The sequence below is a fragment of the Marmota marmota genome, unplaced genomic scaffold, assembly GCF_001458135.2.
Source record: "Marmota marmota marmota unplaced genomic scaffold, marMar, whole genome shotgun sequence".
NCBI lineage: Eukaryota > Metazoa > Chordata > Mammalia > Rodentia > Sciuridae > Marmota > Marmota marmota.
In genome coordinates, this window is record NW_025999999.1 from 14880355 (window position 1) to 14900585 (window position 20231).

Sequence of the window (20231 nt, forward strand, 5' to 3'; positions counted from 1 at the left end):
AACAACACAAAATCATTATAATAGCCTCCTGAAATGTCCATCCGTCCTTTCTCCCTATCTGTTCCTCAGATGTGAGCGGTTTTTCTTCCATCTTACACCACATCTCTTTAAGGCAACTTAAAACAAAAGTGAAACAAAATAACAAAAGAAGAATCTTAAAATGGCTACCCATCCTCTCGCCCTGCCCTCAGGGGCGTGCAGTTCACTTACCCTCAGTCGCTCCCCGTGCGAGCCACCAAATGCCGCAGTCTGGCTGGGCACAATCAGGAGCCACTTGTCAAAAGAAACTAACTTTATTTTTAGAACCACACACGCCAAACAAAACATCCTCTCAGGAAAAACCCTCAGAGCCTCAACTGCCACCACCGGCTTTCCACAAGCCTCTCTCTCCCACCCAAGCTTCTCTCCACCTCCCACAATCCTCCTGCTCTTGAGGCCGATTGGCTGGGTCACGTGGGTGGAGCCAACAAAGTCCCCCAATGAGCAGCTCCATGGTCTGAAAGGGCAGGGAAACAGCCCAATGAGCATCACCGCAGAGGAGCCAATCAGCTAGATGTTGCTGGGGCCGCTGTGAGCCAATCATCAGCCGGCAGCTGGAAGTTTGCTGGGGCCCCTTCGGCTGTGGCTCTCAACAGCTCTGGAAAATGAAGTTTATTAATTATGAAAACAAAACAAAACATACCACTCTTAGTATCCTTAATACTACTTCCTTAGTCAAAGCTAATGTCTGTATGCTGGCCAACAAACCCTTAGTGAATATAATTCCCAGTCACTTCATCTCCTACTACTTTCCTACTTTCATGCCTTGGAGTATTTGCACTTGCTGTTCCCTCAATTTGGAATACCCTTCCTCCAGATGTTCCCATTGCTTCTTCCTTCCTATTATGCAGACTTCTTCTCAAATGCTGCTTCATCTGGATTACTTTCTCAACTATCAGCATATCTATACTTTTTCCCCCCAATCATATTCTTAGACTCTTATTTTCTTTTATAGCTCTTAATACTTCTTGACATTGATTCTTTGTTATTCATTTTTTACTTATTAGACTGTAAGTTCTATGGAGGCAAGAATTTTCTCTTTTTCTCTGTAGTATCTCAAGCTAATAGAACAGAATCTAGAATATGATAGGTGCTTAATAAACATTTGTAGAATGAAGAGTGAATGAAGTCCTTATTCTCTCTTTAGGAAAATTTATGTGGAGAACCTAATTTAAAGTCAGCATATTTCTTAGTAACTATGGAATATGAGTTATAAAGATCGATAATCTTGGTAGCCAATATCATCAATATGATAGCATGATGCATTCTCTTAACTGATCTACTTCACAGACAGGAAACTTATTGTGGTTCAGAAAACACTTCTCCATGTGTGATGTGAGAGAGACTAGACTGTTAGTGTCTATTTCTTGAACCTCTTTGTTTTTATACACTTTCAATTTCAAAGAGAAACAAAAGCATAAAGGAGAAAATAAAACTCTAGGATTAACCAAAGACAAGTCACTGTTAACATTTTGATTATTATCCTTTAAAATCATCTGAGGTGGACTTAACATTTTGGTTTTATAAAATGTGTGGGTCATGTGGTAAAACAAGTGTTTAAAAGTATTAGATAACTGGACAGAGTATAGAAATAGGTAGAAATAGTTGTATAAAATGTTGTTGCTTAAATATTTAATATCCTATTCCTTATAAATGTAATATAGACCTTTATACTAATAGTGTTTTCTGTTGTAGAATTTATCATATTTAAAAATTTTAAATATTTCTGATTATTTGAATGTAAGAAGCTTGAGTAGTTACTAATGTTAATCTAAAGAAGAGAGGTTTTAAAACCATATTAGCCCTCCCGCTGAAAAATGTCTTAATTGCATTAAATGAGAAATCCGAATTACTTTTGAAAATATTTTTAAAGTTTTAGGATGGCCTTTTGTAAGAGAAACTTCTCTGAAGTTATTAGATCTATTTTATTGACAAAAACTCAAGTTTTTGTCAATAAAAACTTTTGGGAGTTTTTCATGAGTCTTTTAATATTAAGGTGTGGATGTTGGAGAAAATCTTTAAAAAAATTTTCAAATTTAACTTAGAATATCATATAATTTAGTTGTAAGTTGATTGTGCCTCATACCTCATGGACTCATGGACCAAATTTTGTGTGCTGATGTTACAGAATTACATTCCTGTGTTTTAAATTTTCAATTCCTTTAAGAATTACTAGGTTGTAAGAAAGAAGTATTAGTGTTCTTGAGTGACGCTCTTCAGTGTGTCAATATGAACATGATATTCTGATATACTTGTATTGCTCAAGGGTAGCTTCTTGAGGAGAATTTAAGCTCAAAATAATTGTTATCACATGGTGATTTACACAAGTCAAAAGAGACTTAAGTTACTTATGACATAATTTGAGTCTGGGTAATTATATACTAAGTTCTAAACACTTCTTAGTGTTAATATTGAATGGTAAAGTCATGCTTTTGTCCTAATGTTAATAATTTCTTTGCTTGTGAAGATGTTAAACTTGTGTCCTGAGCAATGAGATAAATCCACAGATGACTGATAACAATGTTTTGTTCTGTTTAAACCTATGAAATAGTTATTAGCATTTAAGAGTATAAGATTTTATTTGGAAATCCATATTTTAAGTTTCTCTTGACAAAGACTGGACAATATAGAGCTTTTATTCTAACATAGCACTGATTTTTACCTGAGGGCAATTTGGGCAGTGTTTCAAAGAGGACTTTTGAACAGTGTCTGGAGACACTTTAGATTTTCATGACTCGTGTGTGCAATGAGTAAAGGGCAGGGATGCTGCTGAAGCACAAAACGGCTTCCCATAACAAATTATCTGGTCCAGAAGGTCAGCACTGAGATTGTGAAGTTCTGCAAAATAGTAATTTAACCTGAATTGAATCACACTTACTCCTTATGATTTAAGTTAGCCATATTCTTCATCCAGTTTACTTTTTAAAATTGCATGGTATCTTTACACTTTTGGATGTATGTACCTTTCTTTAGATTAGTGTAAATTACTTTTGTGGGAATTGAAACATCTTCAAGTATTTTTTGAAAAAGTGATGAAAAATCTTAGGTTTTATTCTGATATGAAGAGTATTAGTATCAAAGTTTCCTGTTATCTTCATTCTTTCAATTAATGTGAGGTTTTGCACTAAGCATTATAATAGAGACAGAAGATAAGCAAGTACATATGCTCTAAGGGTTGCTGTGTTTTGGAGAATCATTCTAGTCATTTATTATTATGTAATGCTTTATATATCCCTGATGATTTTCCTAGCTTTGAAGTCTGCTTTGTCTGAAATTATAGCCATTCCAGTTTTGTCTTCATTGTTATTGTTGCATTTCTTCTCTATCATTTTTCTTTTGGTCTGCTTGTGTTTATATTTAAAAGAATGGATTTTTTTTTTTGTTCACTGACAGTCTTGTATTTTGATGCAGTTAGAACATTACATTTCAATATGAATTAGCTGATTTAAAAGATTATTGATTATATTTGCTACTCTGCTGTGTGAGTTGAACTTGTTCTTTTTATGCCTTCTACTTTTTTCTGCCCTCTGTGACTTTAAGTATTTTGTATTTTCTCCTTAGTGTATCAATTATACATCTTTTATGTGTGTGCTTGCGCACACATGCATGCATGCACTACCTGGAGTTTGTAGTATACATTTATTACTAATATAAGTCCACTTAATAGTGTTAGTACCTTATAACAGATTATTCCCATTTCTCCCATCTTTCCCTTATTAATGTTGCTGTCATTTCATTTAACTGTAAGTTGTAATCTCCCAATATATTATTGCTATTACTATTTTGAACAAAATGTTGTATGTTAGATTGATTAAAGGAAAAGAAAAGATATTCTCTTTCTACATCTATCACTTCACTTTATTATTTTCTTGTTTGCATGGTTCCTGGAGAGAAGTCTGATGTAATTCTTATTTTTGTTCTTCTATATATACGGTGATTTATCTCCTCCTCCAGCCTCTTTCAAAAAAATGTTTGTCTTTGATTTTCTGCAGCATTATATGCCTAGGAGAAGTAGAAGATGATTTTTTTTTCTTTTCATTTTGAGAATCTGGGGTGGGACTTCTGCAGGCAAAGCTCATGAGTGGCAGGGCTCCACACTCCCATTTTTTCTCATATATTCCATGTGCAGTTGTGTTGTTGTTTTTATGTGGGGGTGGGGGCTTACGGGGGATTGAACTCGGGGACACTCGACCACTGATCGACATTCCCAGCCCTGTTTTGTATTTTAGAGACAGGGTCTCAGTAATTGCTTAGTGCCTCACCATTGCTGCAGATGGCTTTGAGCTTGTGATCCTCCTGCCTCAGCCTTCTGAGTTGCTGGGATTATAGGTGTGCACCACTCTGCCTGGCTCCACATGCAGTTTTCTTCAACTATTCTGCACTCTTTTCATCACCTAGTCAATTACCTTTTAAATGTAAATTTAAAGCTCCTGCCATGGATTCTACTCCTGGTACACTCTAAATTTCTGTATTGTATGTCTCTACACTTTGGGGGTCAGAAGTTTGCCCTTTTTCCTCAAGTCTCTGAAGTATGTAAGAGGTGTTGTTGATGTTCTTTTGTTCATTCCTTTGCTTGTTTTGAGGACAGGAGGGATGATTTCCAAGTTCTTTACATGTCAGGCTGGGAAACAAAAGTCAGCTGTAAGTTTATATAAAAATTCTTTACCAAATTGAGATATTCTCCTTCTATTCCTAATTAGAGTTTGTTAAATGAATCCATTTTAATTTTGTCAAAAGCTTTCCTTCCATTAATCATCAATGATTTACTTCTTTAGACTTTGATACAGTGAATTACATTAAATGATTTTCAGATATTAAGCTGTGTTATATATCTAGAATTAATCTCACTTGATCAAGAGAAAGAGAGCTCTATATTTCCTTTTTTGTACTGTCTTTTTAATATCAAGATGATGCTACTCTTATGAATTTGGAAATGTTCACTCCTTTTTCTGTGGGTTTGTTTGCTTTTTTTAAGAGATTGCATAAAATTGGTATGAATTCTTATGAAGCATTGGTAAGCCTCTAAAGAAATCACTGGATATAGGATTTCCTTTGAGAGGGAACTTTTAAATTGAGTAAAATAAAATTTATTTAATGATTAAAGTACTACTAAGGTTTTTTTTTTTTTTTCCCCATCTTGCTCGAGTTTTGGTAGCTTGTAATTTGTGAGTAATTGGTCTTCTAAGTTTTTGAATTTATAATGATTAAGTTTGTAATATTTTATTTTTGAAGACTTAGTCATTGCTGTTTCATTGCTAATATTTATAATATGTTTTCTCTATTTTTTTAAAATCTGTCTCACTAGAGGGCTATCAATATTGTTTTCTTCCCCTAAAGAACCAGTATTTACATTGAGTTATATAATTCTTTCCTGTTTTCAGTTGATTTGTACTCTTTTATTTCTTTTGCTTGGGCTTTTTTTTCTTCTTTTCTTTCTTTGAGATAAGAATGTAATGATTTGAGAATGCTTCTTATTTTCTAGTATAAAAATTTAGAGCTATAGAGTTCCCTGTCAGCATTGGCTTAGCTGTGTTCCATAATTTTTTTATTGTTACAAAATATACATAAAATTTACCCTTTTAGCCATTTTGGAGTGTAGAGTTCATTGGTATTATGTATATTCACATTGTTGTGCAACCATCATCATTACCCACCTCCAGAACTTTGTCATCACCTGAGACTGAAAATCTATACCCATTAAATAAATTGCTCCTCTTTCCCTTCAGAAACTGGTAACCACTATTCTACTTTCTGTGAATTTGACTATTCCAGCTACTCATATTAGTGGGTATATATATATATAATTGTCCTTTTATGTTTGGCTCATTGCACTTTGCATAATGTCTTCAAAGTTCATGTTTAGCATCATCAGAATTTCATTCTTTTAAAAAACTGTATAATATTGCATCATTATTACATACCACATTTTGTTTAGCTATTCATTCATTGATGGACATTTGGTTAGACCCACCTGTTTGCTACTGTGAAAAATACTGTGAACATTGATATAGAAATATCTGAGTCCCTGATGCCAGTTCTTTTCAGTCTGTACACAGAAATGAAATTGCGGGGTTATGTTAATTGCATATTAAATTTTTGAGAAGCTACTGTATGGTTTTCTACAGCACCCATACCATTTTATATTCCCTTTAGACATCCCCAGATTTCCAGTTTGTTCATATCTTCACCAACACTTATTTTCTAGTTTTTTGATGGTAGTCATCCCATTTTTTTAAAGATTTTTTTTCACAATATCTGTTCTGTGTATTTATTTTTATGTGGTGCTCAGGATTGAACCCAGGGCCTTACACATGCTAGGTAAGTGCTGTGTCACTGAGCTACAGCCCCAGCCCCCTGTTTTTTAATAGTAGTCATTCTAATAGGTGTGAAATGATATCTCATTGTTTTAGTTTGAATTTCCCTAATGATTAGAGATTTGAATACTTTTTCATGTGTGACCATTTATATATTTTTTGGAGAAATATCTATTGAAGTCCTTAGTCCATTTTTAAATTGTCTTCCTTGGGGTTTTTTGGTTATTTTGTTTTATTGAAGTTCTTTATATTTTCTGAATATTAATCCCTTATCTACATGATTTGCAAATATTTTCTCCCATTCTGTAGTATGCATTTTTCACTCTCTTGATAGTATTCTTTGATGCACAAAAGGTTTAATTTGATGAAATTTACTTGCATTTATAATATGTAGCTTGATAATGTGCTTCAATCTTTTAACAGAATGTACTGGAGAAACATTTTCTTTTCTATAATTTTAAAGTTCTGTTAAATTGAGAAGTCACTTTTATTTATAAAAATGTTTATGTAACATCAGAATATATGCTTTTTTTAAAGCATATATATTTTGAGGTATAAGGTCTTCCTCCATCTAAACTCCAGATGTATCTGAGCTGGGTGCAGTGGCACACGCCTGTAATCCTAGCCACTTGGGAGCCTGAAGCAGGAGGATCAAGAGTTCAAAACCAGCTTCAACAAAAGTGAGGCCCTAAGCAACTCAGTGAGACCCTGTCTCTAAATAAAATACAAAATAGGGCTGGGGATGTGGCTCAGTGGTCTAGTGCCCCTGAGTTCAATCCCTGGTACCACCCCCACAAAAAATGTATCTATCATTGTGCTAAATTTGTTAAAAACATTAGTCAGCTTTTAAAATTTGAACCATGTCAATCAACATTTGTGGTTGAATTTGCTACATAAATATATGATATGGAGGCTGGGATGTAGCTATTGGTAAAGTACGTTCTTAGTAGGTGTGAGGCCCTGGGTTCAATCTTCAGGACACAAAGGAAAAAAACCCCACATGACACAGATTGCTGAAGTAATCATTTACAAGCAATATTTTCATTTTATTAGATGTCATTTTGAAATAACAGTTTAAAATTTTATGTTCAACTTTGAATTTTTTCAGAAAGAGTAATTATGATAGTTTTTTCTACTAACAATCCAAGTATGTTCACTGATTTACCATTTTGAAATGAAAGTTGCCTGTATAATATTATATTTCCATTTATATTTAAAAATCATAAAATTTCCTCCCTTGCTTACTTGTATTACCTGATATGATTTAATAATGCTTATTAAATTATTATGTTGGTCAATTTACAGGTGAATTATGTAACCTCATTACGCTGGATGTAGCTCACAATCAACTTGAACATCTTCCAAAGGAGATTGGAAACTGCACACAGATAACCAACCTTGACTTGCAGCACAATGAACTGCTAGACCTCCCAGATACTATAGGTATGAGAGAAGAAAGAAGATATTGATGTTTATTTATAGCTATCTAGATATTGAAAGGATTATTTTTATCCATTTTGGTAACAAAAATTAGAAATTATGAAAGTAGTATATAAGTAAGTAGTAGTACTTTTAAGACAGTATTTGAAATCTTTTCCATTTCTTGACAAGAAAATTAAATTTTAGGAAATGAACTCAGATTATAAAGAATATTAAATAGCATATACATATTCTACTATAGGTTATTATAAAATGCTGGAGTTTTGGTTTTGTTATTTCAGAATGTTACATGGAGGAGGTCACTTCTTCGCTAAAGTAGGCCATGCTGAAAAATAAAGCCATTGCTGTTAAGTTTTTAAACATGGCCAGTATAGTTTAAAGGTTGCTCCTTTGTAATGTTGGGGGTGATAAGAAAAGAGATGTCTTGAAGTGCAAAATATGTTTTGAAGACTTCATCACACTGCAGAAAGTTTGAGCTGACCATGATAATGTTTTGTATTTATATAGTCTTTGTAGAAATTTATGGGCTTTTGAAAAAACAGAATAAGTATTTTTAAAAATTATAATGGCTTTTTAGTTATTTGTGTAATATAAGAATAGTATACTGCTTATTTAGCAAATTATCTATTTAATTTGTATAAGTTTAATAAATAATATTTCAGAGATGCTATTACTGAATTGTTTGAGACTTAGGATGGTCTTTCTTCAGGAGGATTTTTGTTTGCCTGTGGTTGGTACGTAGGGGGACCACTATAATCAATCCCATGTTCATGGCCTGAGATTTTTCTGGTTCATTAGGTGGTACAAAGATTTGTTACAGAATATTGGAAGACTGTTTTATCTCTAGTTAACCTTTATTAGTAGGGTATAGCATGATGGGTCCCATTCCTGTCAGGTCCTAGATTTGACTCTTGCCAGAAACTTAGCCTATTAGCCCAGGTTAGGAAAGTGCTCGCAAAATCTTTAGTCTTTTGTTTGTTTATGTTGTCTGATATTTAGTTCTTGTTAGCTCTCTAATTTTTATTTTGGAAGATGGTTTCTAGAGTTTTTTTAATGGGATGGTTGGATTACCCCCGCCCCCAAGCAAATCATTAAGGAATTTTAAAATCCGGTTCTGTGAGACAACATCTGGTTATGCATATATAAAAGCTTGTTGAGACTTAGTTATAATTATTATCCATTGTGAACCTATGCTTTCCTGAATTCTTGTTATGACTGTTTCTGTCATATTCTTATTTGTAGTGGTAACAGGTTAACTATTCTGGTTTACTTAATTGAATGCTTCTCTGAAAGGCAAGATCATCTGTAACACTTAATGAATTGTTCTTATAGCCATAGTGAATATTCTGCCAAATTTCCTATATGAGATTGATATTCATGGTTCAATATAATAGGAACCAAGAACAATAATTTCTTAATTTTTTTTTTCTTCAAAATCTATTGAAATGGCCATGATGAACAAAGAAATGATCCTGGAAGAAACAAAGAATAGAAAGAATATGTACTATATTCATAAAACAGATCAGACTGATTAAGAAAGGAAACAATGAATAAAATACAAGTTTTAGAAATATGCTTGCTAAATCAAACTCAGTGGAAAATGCTGTGTAATATAGTGAACACAAAGATCAAAGATAGTGATATGTAGGATAAAGTAGAAGTTCTCTCAAATCTAAAACAGAAAGATGGGAATATATGTAAGAAAAGTGAAAAGTTATGAGAAAGAAAACTAGACATTCTAGAAAGAAAGAAAATACTGGTATAATCCAATGAACAAATTAATAAAAAATAATTTTATACTAGACTTATTTCCTAAACTTGATTAAAACCCAGATAATAAAGATAATAAGACCAAAATTGCTTTCCATGAAGAAAAGTACTTTTAGTAAAAGTTTTAAAAATCAGATTAATTGACTTGTTTGCCATAATAATATTATAGAACCTGTCTTTGTTTAGTTTTGGTTTCAGGGTAATGCTGTTCAACATACAGTAAGTTGGGAATGCTCCTTCTCTTCTGTTTTTGGAACAGTTTATATGAAATTGAAACAAAATTTACATCCTTTACTATTGATAACTCCTCACCCAGACATCCTCAATGGTGAATTTTTTCTTTTTTTTGAATGCTTTCTAAAGCAATTCAAATTTCTTTAAAGGTTTTGGGCTATTCAGGTTATCACTTTCTTCTTGAGTAAACTTGGTTGTGTGTGTGTGTGTGTGTGTGTGTGTGTGTGTAAGTAAAAGGATATGTTAATTTCATTTGAGTTGTTATTAAAGGCATAAAGTTTATAACATTTTCTTATATTTAATATCTACAGAATCTGTAGTTATGCTACCTCTCCCATTCTTGATATTAGTAAATTGTATTTTCTCCCCCTCCCAGTATTCTGATTAAAGGTCTGTCAGTTTTATTGCTCCTCTCAAGGTTTTGATTTTTTTTCCTATTTTTGTTCATTGATTTCCATTTTGAACTTTATTATTTTCTTTCATCTGCTCACTCTGAATTTTATTTGCTGTTTTTTCTAATTTTTCATGGAAGGAGCTTGAGGTCATTGAGTCTTCCTTCTCTTTTCATAAAGATATTTGGTGCTATAACTTTCTCTTTAAGTTAGCATCTCACAAATTCTGATATGCAGTGTGTTCCTTCTTTCTGTTACTAATTCCTAATTTTATTCCATGTGGGGAAGAACACAACCTTGTGTCTCGAATCCTTTTTAATGTATTGAAACTTTATGATGCAGTATGTGGTCTGTCTTGTTAAATATTCTGTGTGCAATTGAATGTATATTCTACTTTTAATGAATGTGGTGTTTTGTAAAAATGTCAGTCATGTACCATTGTGCAGATGAGGCAACCAGTGAATTTATTCTACTTCCTGCGTTTTGGGGGTCTATTTTCCTTCTAATTTTTTTTGATAGTGTCTGGACAAGTAACATACACTGTTGTGCTAATTCCTAATCTTCATTTTTATTTTAGTCTTAATGTTCATGAGCAGTATTGTTGCCATAGTTGCTGTAGTCAATATTTATATGGTTTAAGTTAATCTTCTAGTTTCTTCAAACATACTAAATGGGAACAGTAGTGTCCCTGTTGTGTTTGTAGCCTTTTTACTTGAACAGATTGAATGGGTATAAAATCACTGGATTTGACTTCCTTTTCTTGAGGATGTTAGTAGAACTAAGAGGTAGTTTTATTGTCTTTTGGAATTGAATGATCAAAACTATGAAGTCAGTCCATTTTTTTCTCATTATAAATGACTTAATCTTTTTGCCTGGCCACTCAAAGTGTTGTTCTTTATTTCTGAAATTAAAAAACTAGATTTTATTTCTCAGTGTTGTGGATCCAAGGTTACAGTTCCCTAGTATGCTCTGGACCAACTCAACATATATGTGTAATTTTTATTTCAGTATAGCTTTTGAATATATAGTGATATATTTAATTTGTTATGTTTTTATGTTGAAACTGTCTTTATTTTGAAAACCAGCTAATTAAGACAGTAAAGGAAAAAATATTTAATCTTAGCATGATAACTTCCATCAGATGTCATTTTCAGAAAATAACTTTTTTAAAAATAAAATCCAAAAATCTTGCTTTGTTTCCGAAAGAAAAGCAAAATGTTGCTTTACTACTTTTGCAGATCAGAAAGGAGAAACAAAATTTAAGATACTCAAGTTTAAGTTAGGTTCTTCTCATTGGTGCTTAGTCACTGTGTATTTCTATTCCTCTTTCCACATTTTTTATTAGTGTATTTTAGTTGTACATAATGATGGCATTTGTTGTTACATATTCCAGTTATCACTACCCAACACTTCTAGTCTGCCACACCCTGATCCCTCTCTTCTATTGATCTCCCATTGATTTTCATTAGATCCTCTTCCCCCCACCTCCTTTTCTTTTCTCTTTCAGCTCCCACAGATGAAAGAAAATATACAACCTTGGACCTTTTGGATTTGGCTTATTTCGCTTAACATAGTGGTCTCAAGTTTCATCCATTTCTTGCAATTGATATATCTTATTCTTCTTTATGAATGAATAAAACTCCATTGTGAATATGTACCACATTTCCTTTATCCATTCATCTGTTGATGAACACCTAGACTGGTTCCACAGTTTGGCTATGAATTGTGCTGACTATAAATATGGTTATGCCTGGATCATATATTAAAGTATGATGAATTTCTTTTGGAAAAATACTGAGGAGTATTGTATACCTGGGTCATATGGTATCTTAATGCCTAGTTTTTTGAGGAACCTATATATTGATTTCCATAGTGGTTGTACTAATCTACAGTCCCAACAGTGTAAAAGTGTTTCTTTTTCTCCACATCTTCTCCAGCATTTATCATTGTTTGTATTTTTTTTTTTTTTTGAGAGAGAATCTTTTTTGAAGATGGACACAACACAATGTCTTTATTTTACGTGGTGCTGAGAATCGAACCCGGGTCCCGCTCGTGCTAGGCGAGTGCTCTACCGCTGAGCCACAATCCCAGCCCCTCATTGTTTGTATTCTTGATGACCACTTTTTTGGGGTTTTATTGTTGTTTTAGAAATCGAATCCAAGGGCACTTTTACCACTCAGCTACATCTCCTTCCATTTTTTATTTTGAGATGGGTCTCAATAAGTTAATGAGGCTGACCTGGAACTTGTGAATCTCTCATCTCAGCCTTCAGAGTTGCTGGGATTACAGGTGTGCACTACTGCACCTGGCTGTGACTGCCATGAGATGAAATCTCTATGTAGTTTTGTTTTGCATTTCTCTAATTGTTAATGATGTTGAACATTTTTTTCGTGTATTTTGTTAGTTATTGAGAAGTGTCTGTATTTATTTAATTGGGTTATTTGTTTTGTTTTTTTTTGTTGTTGTTGTCTGAATTCTTGGGCTGGGGATGTGGCTCAAACTTTAGCGCGCTCGCCTGGCATGCATGCGGCCCGGGTTCGATTCTCAGCACCATATGCAAACAAAGATGTTATGTCTGCTGAAAACTAACTAACTAACTAACTAACTAAATAAATAAATTCTCTCTCTCTCTCTTAAAAAAAAACTAAAAAATAAATATTAAAAAATTCTCTCTAAAAAAAAAAGTTGTTTGAATTCTTTATTCTAGATGATAATCCTCTTTCAGAAGAATAGCAAAGATTTCTTCCATTTATGGTCTTTCTCTCGTCACATTCCTAATTGTTGCCCTTGCTGTGCAGAAGCTTTTTAATTTGATGCTTTCCCATTTATTAATTCTTTGCATTATTTCCTAAGTTATTGGGGTTCTATTGAGAAAGTCTTTGCCTGTGTCTAAAAGCTGGCGTGTTGACCCTATCTTTTCTTCTAGGAGTTGCATAGTTTCCGGTGGAATTCTGAAGTCTTTGACCCACTTTGAATTGGTTATTGTGTAGGGGAAGAGATAAGGGGCTAGATTCATTCTTCTACATAGGGATAACCAGTTTTCCCAGCACCATTTGTTAAAGAGGTTATCTTTTCTCCAGTGCATGTTTTTGGCACCTTTGTCAAGGATCAGATGACTGTGGGTTTGTCTCTGTGTCTTCTGTTCTTTACCATTGGTCTGTGTGTCTGTTTTTATGCCAATATTATTCAGTTTTTGTTACTGTAGCTCTGTAGTATTATTTGAAGTCAGGTATTGTGGTGCCTCCAGATTGCTTTTTTGCTTAGAATTGCTTTGGCTGTTCTGGGTCTTTTATTCTTCCAGATGAATTTTAGGACTCTTTTTTTTTTCTTCCCTAGTTCTGTGACGAATGTCATTGGAATTTTGATGGGGTTGCATTGAATCTGTATTCTGCTTTTGGTAGTATGATTATTTTAACAATATCCTGTCTATCCATGAAGATAGGGGGTCTTTTCATCTTCTGAGGTCTTCTTCAATTTCTTTCTTCATTGTTCCATAATTTTCATTGTAGATCTTTTACTCCTTTGGTTAGATTTATTCCTAGGTTGTTTGATTGGTTTAGGTTTTTGTTGTTTGCAAATGGAATTGTTTTCTGATTTTTTCCCCCTCTGTGGATTTGTTGTTGGTATTTAGGAAAGCCATTGATTTTTTTTTTTTTAAATGTTGGTTTTGTAACCTGCTACTTTGCCAAATTTGTTTATTAGCTCTGGCAATCTTCTGGTGGAGTTTTAGGATCATCTAAGTGTAGGCACTGTGTATTCCTTAGAATAAGGTGGATGCTAGACACCATTGGTTTTTGAGTTTATCAAGCAAATTCGAGCCTCAGGGTCTTTTTATTTATTGTATCTCTGCTTAAACCTCCTTTCTCCTAAATATTGATATAACTTTTTTACTCATTCAGTCGATCAAATGGATATATGGGGCGTGGTCAGCAATCTACCCTATCATTTCTAACAGTTTATATTTTTGTGCGTGTATTTGTATCCTTATTAATAATCTATGGATGATACAATTAGAGCACTAAAATGAAAAGTTTTGGTACACAGAAAGCATCTAATTTTAATCCATAGCCATTTGATTCACCATATATTGAAAATCTGACAGAATAAGAAATGATATTGGATGGTAAAATTTCCGAGAAAGTAGGACTAGGGTTCTTTGGATTCACTTCCTTTGACAAAGGGTAACTTCTTCTCTGTCTTGGTTTTCTTAATCATTCTGTATTTCTTTTTTTAATTAAAAGTCATTCTTCTGAGTTTATATTACAAATATGAAAACATTTATCTTCATTATTAATATCTTAAAATTAAGATGTTATATCAAAACAACATGTGCCTCATGTCTAGCATATGCATGGTCAGATTCTGTTTTGGAAATCAATAAGAATAGAAAAATTAACAATAAGAAATTTTTGAGTAATATTGTACTTATTTTATATCTTTTGAAAATGGTCAGCAAATATAGTATTATTGTTATTTTGAGTAAAGGTAGTTAATACAATTTTTTTGAAATTTTTTATGATATCAGTCATTTCTCATTTACCATGTTTATTAGAATATTTTTTTTTCTTTTTTAATCATTTTTATCCCCAGTATTATGTAGCAGAAGGCTCAGGTTTGGTGAAGATTTGAACCTTTGAATCTTGATCTGTTTTACATCTCAGCCGTCTTAATTGACTTTTGAGATTCTCCCTTTCATCTGTTGGAGAAGAGTGATTCACCTGAAATAGTATTGGCAAACTTGATAGGAATGTGTTTCTCTTGATACTGTTTCTCCCTCTCTGCTCCCAGCCTAGTTCTTCAAAAGTATAACTTAATATGAAAAAATAAATACCCAACTCCTGTCTTGGAGAGTTGATGCTAGTCAGAGAGCAGCTGCCATACTATTTTTCCCCTTGGGCTAAAGAATGTTGCCATGAACTCACAACTGAAAAATCATATCTTTTATCACCTTATAATCACTTTTCTAAAAATTACTATTTCCATAACTTTCATTGTCTCTTTTCATTGTAAGTGTACCAGAACGTTTTAACACCCCTTTCATTATTCATCAGTACTCCTAAAGTAACTATCATTCCTTGGCAACAATCTCTGCCATTTACTTCCAGTTTGAGCAGTGCCAGGATTACTGAGAGCTCATAGTATGTAGGAAATGGGGAGGGGCAGCTTGTTGCAGTTAAGTAAGAGAGTGCTTAAAAGCATACTTAGTTTTCTGATTTAGCCATTAGTTCACCCTGTTGAAGAATAAAAAGTACATTCTTTCGTATAAATATTTTCTAAGTCAAGAGTTAACTACGAATGGACAAAATTATTATAAGACATTTTGATTCAGACTGAACCTGATATCCTTAAATGTTTCTGGGGTTTCCAGTGGTTTTATGACATCTTGGAGACTAAGGGTCTGAAGTAGGAGAAATATTTTACTTTCTTGTTTCGTATCAAAATTAGATAAAGAGAAATAGGCAACAAAACCTTGCCTCCAAGGAAAGTTCACAAAGGTCCTTTTTTGTTGCAGTGGGCTCTGAAAAATTGTTGTAGTATTATGTAAGTAGAGTTTTAGGTAATTATAATGTAGCTTATTTAACAACTTTACTAGTTTTCTTTTTAATGATGGTTTTCTTTTTCTTTCCTTTTTTTTTTTTTTTTTTTTTTTGACTTATTGCTGACCTTGCTTTGCTTTTTTTTTTTCCCCCCCCAGTTTGTTTACAGGGTGGGGAAAGATATTTTTGTCATTTCATCTTTAGAACTGTGTTCTTTCTACTAATTTTTTGCTGCTTCGTTAAATAAGATCAAGAAGACTTAAGTTAGTCTTACTCAAAAGTTAACACTTGATTATCAACTTAAAGGTGCTGATTATATTTGCTGAAATGGAAAGCACCTAATTTTAATTCATAGCCATTTGATTTCACCATATTTTGAAAATCTGACAGCATAAGAAAGCAAGCTGTCAAAGTTAAGCAAACTGCCAGGGATTGACAGTGATTACCCTACATTTATTTGTAGAAGCTCAGCAATAGTGATTTTATTTCTTAGTTGCAATGACTATATCTTGATTTCTAGGTTGCAGTTTAGCTTGTTGTTAAAACCACCCATTGAAAGAAGTTAGAGACAAACCACTGTAGAGGGAAAATTATAATGTCCAACTTGTGATGTCACTTTTTTTTTTTCCTGGTGTAAGAGTTTTGCTATTTCATCCTTAATTTTTCAACTTATTCTGTTGAGAGTAATGGATTTTGGCATAATTGTAGATGACTGTTTGAATATGCCATGCTATAAAGTAAGTGATAAGGCAAGGGCAAATGTGATTTTCTCCATCAAGATTGCTCTCTCATAGATCACATTTTATAAAATATTATAAAATTTAGCTCCTTCCCACTCCCCTGAAAAGGAAAATGAAAAAAATTAGATTCAGGAAAGAATAATAGCAAGTAGCAATTTTACAACATCTGCTTTATTTGGTCATTTTTAAACGCTAGGAATCTTATGATTCTCAAAACAAGATTTGGTTTTGAAAGAGAAATTTCAAGAATTTGGTTCTATTTACTGGGCTTTTGCGTTGATAAACATGTAGGATTTGATTTGATTACTAACCTTTGTTACCACAAGGTTTTTAGATTCAGTGAAAGAAAAAAAAAATTACATTCATGTCCTGTTCTGCTGTAAAAAGTGGATGAGACATATCAGTTGGTAAAGCAAAATTATGGGATCTTTCCACTATTAATAAGCATTTTATTCTTATGGCAAACTCCAAAGAGACCTTGGTGACTGCTTTCAGCCATTATATTACATTCTATCATGTTTCTACCACAGGGAAAACAGTGGTATGAAGAAGAGAAAGGGAGGGCTTGTACATTTCTGGTTCATTTTTAAGGTTGGCTGCCTGTTTTTATCTTCAAATATGTACAAATTAAAATTTTGTTAGAAGATTTTGAAGTTTTAAACATTAATGCATATTGATCTTACAAATTAATGGGTTTCACTGTAACATTTCCATAGGTGAATATATGTTGCTTTAATCATATTCACCCACCCCTACTATCCTCTCTTGCTTCCCCGCTTCTTCTCCACTTCCCCAGGGTCCCTTCCCCTTCGCTTTTCTCTTATAATTCCTCTTCTACTTTTTTTGTTCTTGTTGTTAGTTTTCACATATGAGAGAAAACATGCGTACTTGTCTTTCCCTGTCTGGCTTATTTCGCTTATAACTTCCAGTTCCATACATTTTCCTGAAAATGACATGATTTTTCTTTATGACCAAATAATATTCCATTATATATTTGTACCATATTTTCTTCATCTTCTCATCAGTTGACAGGCACATAGGCTGATTCTATATCTTGGCTATTGTGAATAGTGCTGCAATAAAGACAGTTGTGCAGCTGTCTCTTGTATGCTGGTTATACACCCAGGAATGGTGTAACTGGATCTTAATACCTCAAATTTTAGTTTTAATAATCTTAACACTGTTTTCCATGGTGACAGTACTGGTTCATTCACATTCTTACCTACAATAAGGGTTCCTTTTTCCTTTTTCCTTCATATGTTGCCAACGTTAGGTCCTCCCCCGCCTGTGGATTTTTGTTTCCTTTTTTTTTTTTTTTTATTATAGCCATGCTGAATTGGGTGAGATGGGATGTCAAGATAGTTTTGATTTGCATTTCTATGATGGCTAAAAATTATCATATTTATTAATCGGTACTTTGTACTTCTTTAGGGAGTGTCTGTTCAGATTATTTGCCCATTTTATTTTCCTTTTTTTAAATTAGAGCATTATAATTTACATAGTAGTTGGGTTCATTTTGACAGAATCATACATGCATGGAATTTGACTTACTCCATTACACCCCTTTTCTTTGCTCTTTTTTCTCCCTTCTTTTCTTCTACCTATTCTCTTTCCTCTACTGATCTTCCTTTCACCTATTTATTTTTGATTGGTGCTTTCTTCATATAAAGATGGAATTACCTGTGATTTTGTTAATTTCATTCCACATTTCCTCTCCCTTTCTGTCTGTCCTCCCTCTCTCCTTCTTGATCTACTCCTACTTCACTGGTTTTCCCTAATCTCTGTTATCTAATCCCTACCCTTTTTTCCCCCTTATTTTGATCGAGCTTCCCAGTATGAAAGAAAACATTTGACCCTTAATTTTCTGAGTCTGGCTTATTTCACTGAGCATGATGTTCTTCATTTCTTCAATTTACTGGCAAATGCCATAATTTCATTCTTCTTTATGGCTGAGTAAATTCCATTGTGTGAATGTATCTCATTTTCTTAATCCATTCATCCATTGACCGACATCTGAGCTGGTTTCATAATTTGGTTTTTGTGAATTGTGCTCCTATAAACATTGATGTGCCTGTACTGCTATAGTATGTTGATTTTTAGTTTGCATAAATACCAGTGAGTGGAATAGCTGGGTCTTGTGGTTCCATTCCTAGTTTTTTTTTTTTTTTGAGGAAAATTCATATTGCTTTTCAGAGTGGTTTTGAGTGGTTGTACTAATTTGCAGTACCATCAACAATGTGTGTGTCTTTTTCCTCACATTCCTGCTATCATTTATTATTTGTATTCCTTTTTTTACAAAAGTAGTTTTAGTTGTAGATGGACAAGATACCTTTATTTTATTTTTTTTAATGTGGTACTGGTGATTGAACCGAGTACATCACACATGCTATGCAAGCATTCTACAACTGAGCCACAACCCCAGTCATATTATTTGTATTCTTGATAATTGTCATTCGGAAGTGAGATGAAATCTTAGTATAGTTTTAATTTGCATTTCCCTGATTGCTGGAGATGTTGAATTTTTTTCATACTTTTTTGGGCCATTTTTGTTTCTTTTGAAAAATGTCTGTTCTTTTGCCCATTTTTTAAATTATATTATTTTGATGTTTTGAGTTTTTTTTTTAAATGTATTCTGGCTATTAAACTTTTGTCAGGTCAATAGCTAACAAAGATCTTCTCTCATTATGTAGTTTCTCTGTAGTTTGCTGATTTTTTTTATATACTTCTGTTTGATAATTCTTGCTTTTATTTCCTAACCTATTATGAGTTCTCTTCAGGAAATCATTCCTGGTGCATATATTTTGAAATGTTTTCCATACATTTTCCTTTAATTGTTTCAAGGTTTTTGGGTGTTACATTAAAGCCTTTGATCCATTTGGAGTTAATTTTTTGTGCAGGGTGAAGTGTTAGAGACCTAGTTTCATTCTTTCATATTTTGATACACAGTTTTTTCAGCACCATTTCTTGAGGAGACTCTTTGTGCCAATGCGTGCTTTTGGCACCTTAGTGGAGAATCAGATGGCTATAGATGTGTGTTAGTGTCTTCTGCTCCATTGATTTAGCTGGCTGTTTTTATGCTAATTCCATGCTGATTTTATTACTCCAGCTTGATGTAGTTATATTTTGAAATCGGGTAGTGATGATTCCAGCCTCAACAAAATCCACAAAATTTTGCTCGGGATTACTTTGACTATGCAAGGAATTTTGTGGTACCGTTAAACTTTGGGATTGTTTTTTCTATTTCTATGAAAAATGACATTGGGGTAGGAGGTCATTACAGGTGAAGTTGCAGACTCCATAATAACCCCTTTACTGGAGATGAGCAGAACATGAAATTAGAAGGCATGAATCATGGACTTTAACAAGCAAGCATATTAATCTTTGAACTGTAATTTATCTTGGGAATTGAATTAAGGGAGAAGTTTTAATAATCAAATTCCGGGGGCTAAGATAGCCGCTGCGTACGGGGGTTGCTGAAGTGCTGAGCGTGGTGCTCAAAGCAGCGGCTTTAATAGAGATTTCGCACAGTCTGTTAGAGCTTTCACCGTTAATCTGTAGCGGACCACTTTGCCAAGGAGCAGGAAGAACAAAGAAATCGAAAAAGAGACGCTTGGATGCTCAGAGCCGTGGGCGCTTTGCTCCCATCTGCTTCCTCTTTCGCTTCGCTCCGGGCGGAGAAGCTGAATGTGTAATCAGCAGTGGATTGTAAGTACCCGAGGCAAAGAAAGCTCAGTGCGCCCCGCCTTTTTTTTTCTTTTTTTTTTT

The 20231-nt window shown here is 33.5% G+C and overlaps 1 protein-coding gene across 1 annotated transcript in view; it reads left to right on the forward strand.

The window, feature by feature from the left end:
• Shoc2 (SHOC2 leucine rich repeat scaffold protein) overlaps positions 1 to 20231 on the forward strand; it is a 98550-nt gene that overhangs the window by 50210 nt on the left and 28109 nt on the right. Inside the window, exon 3 of the mRNA XM_015494787.2 lies at positions 7659 to 7787. Coding sequence (XP_015350273.1) covers positions 7659 to 7787 — 129 coding nt within the window. The remainder of the gene's footprint in view (positions 1 to 7658; positions 7788 to 20231) is intronic.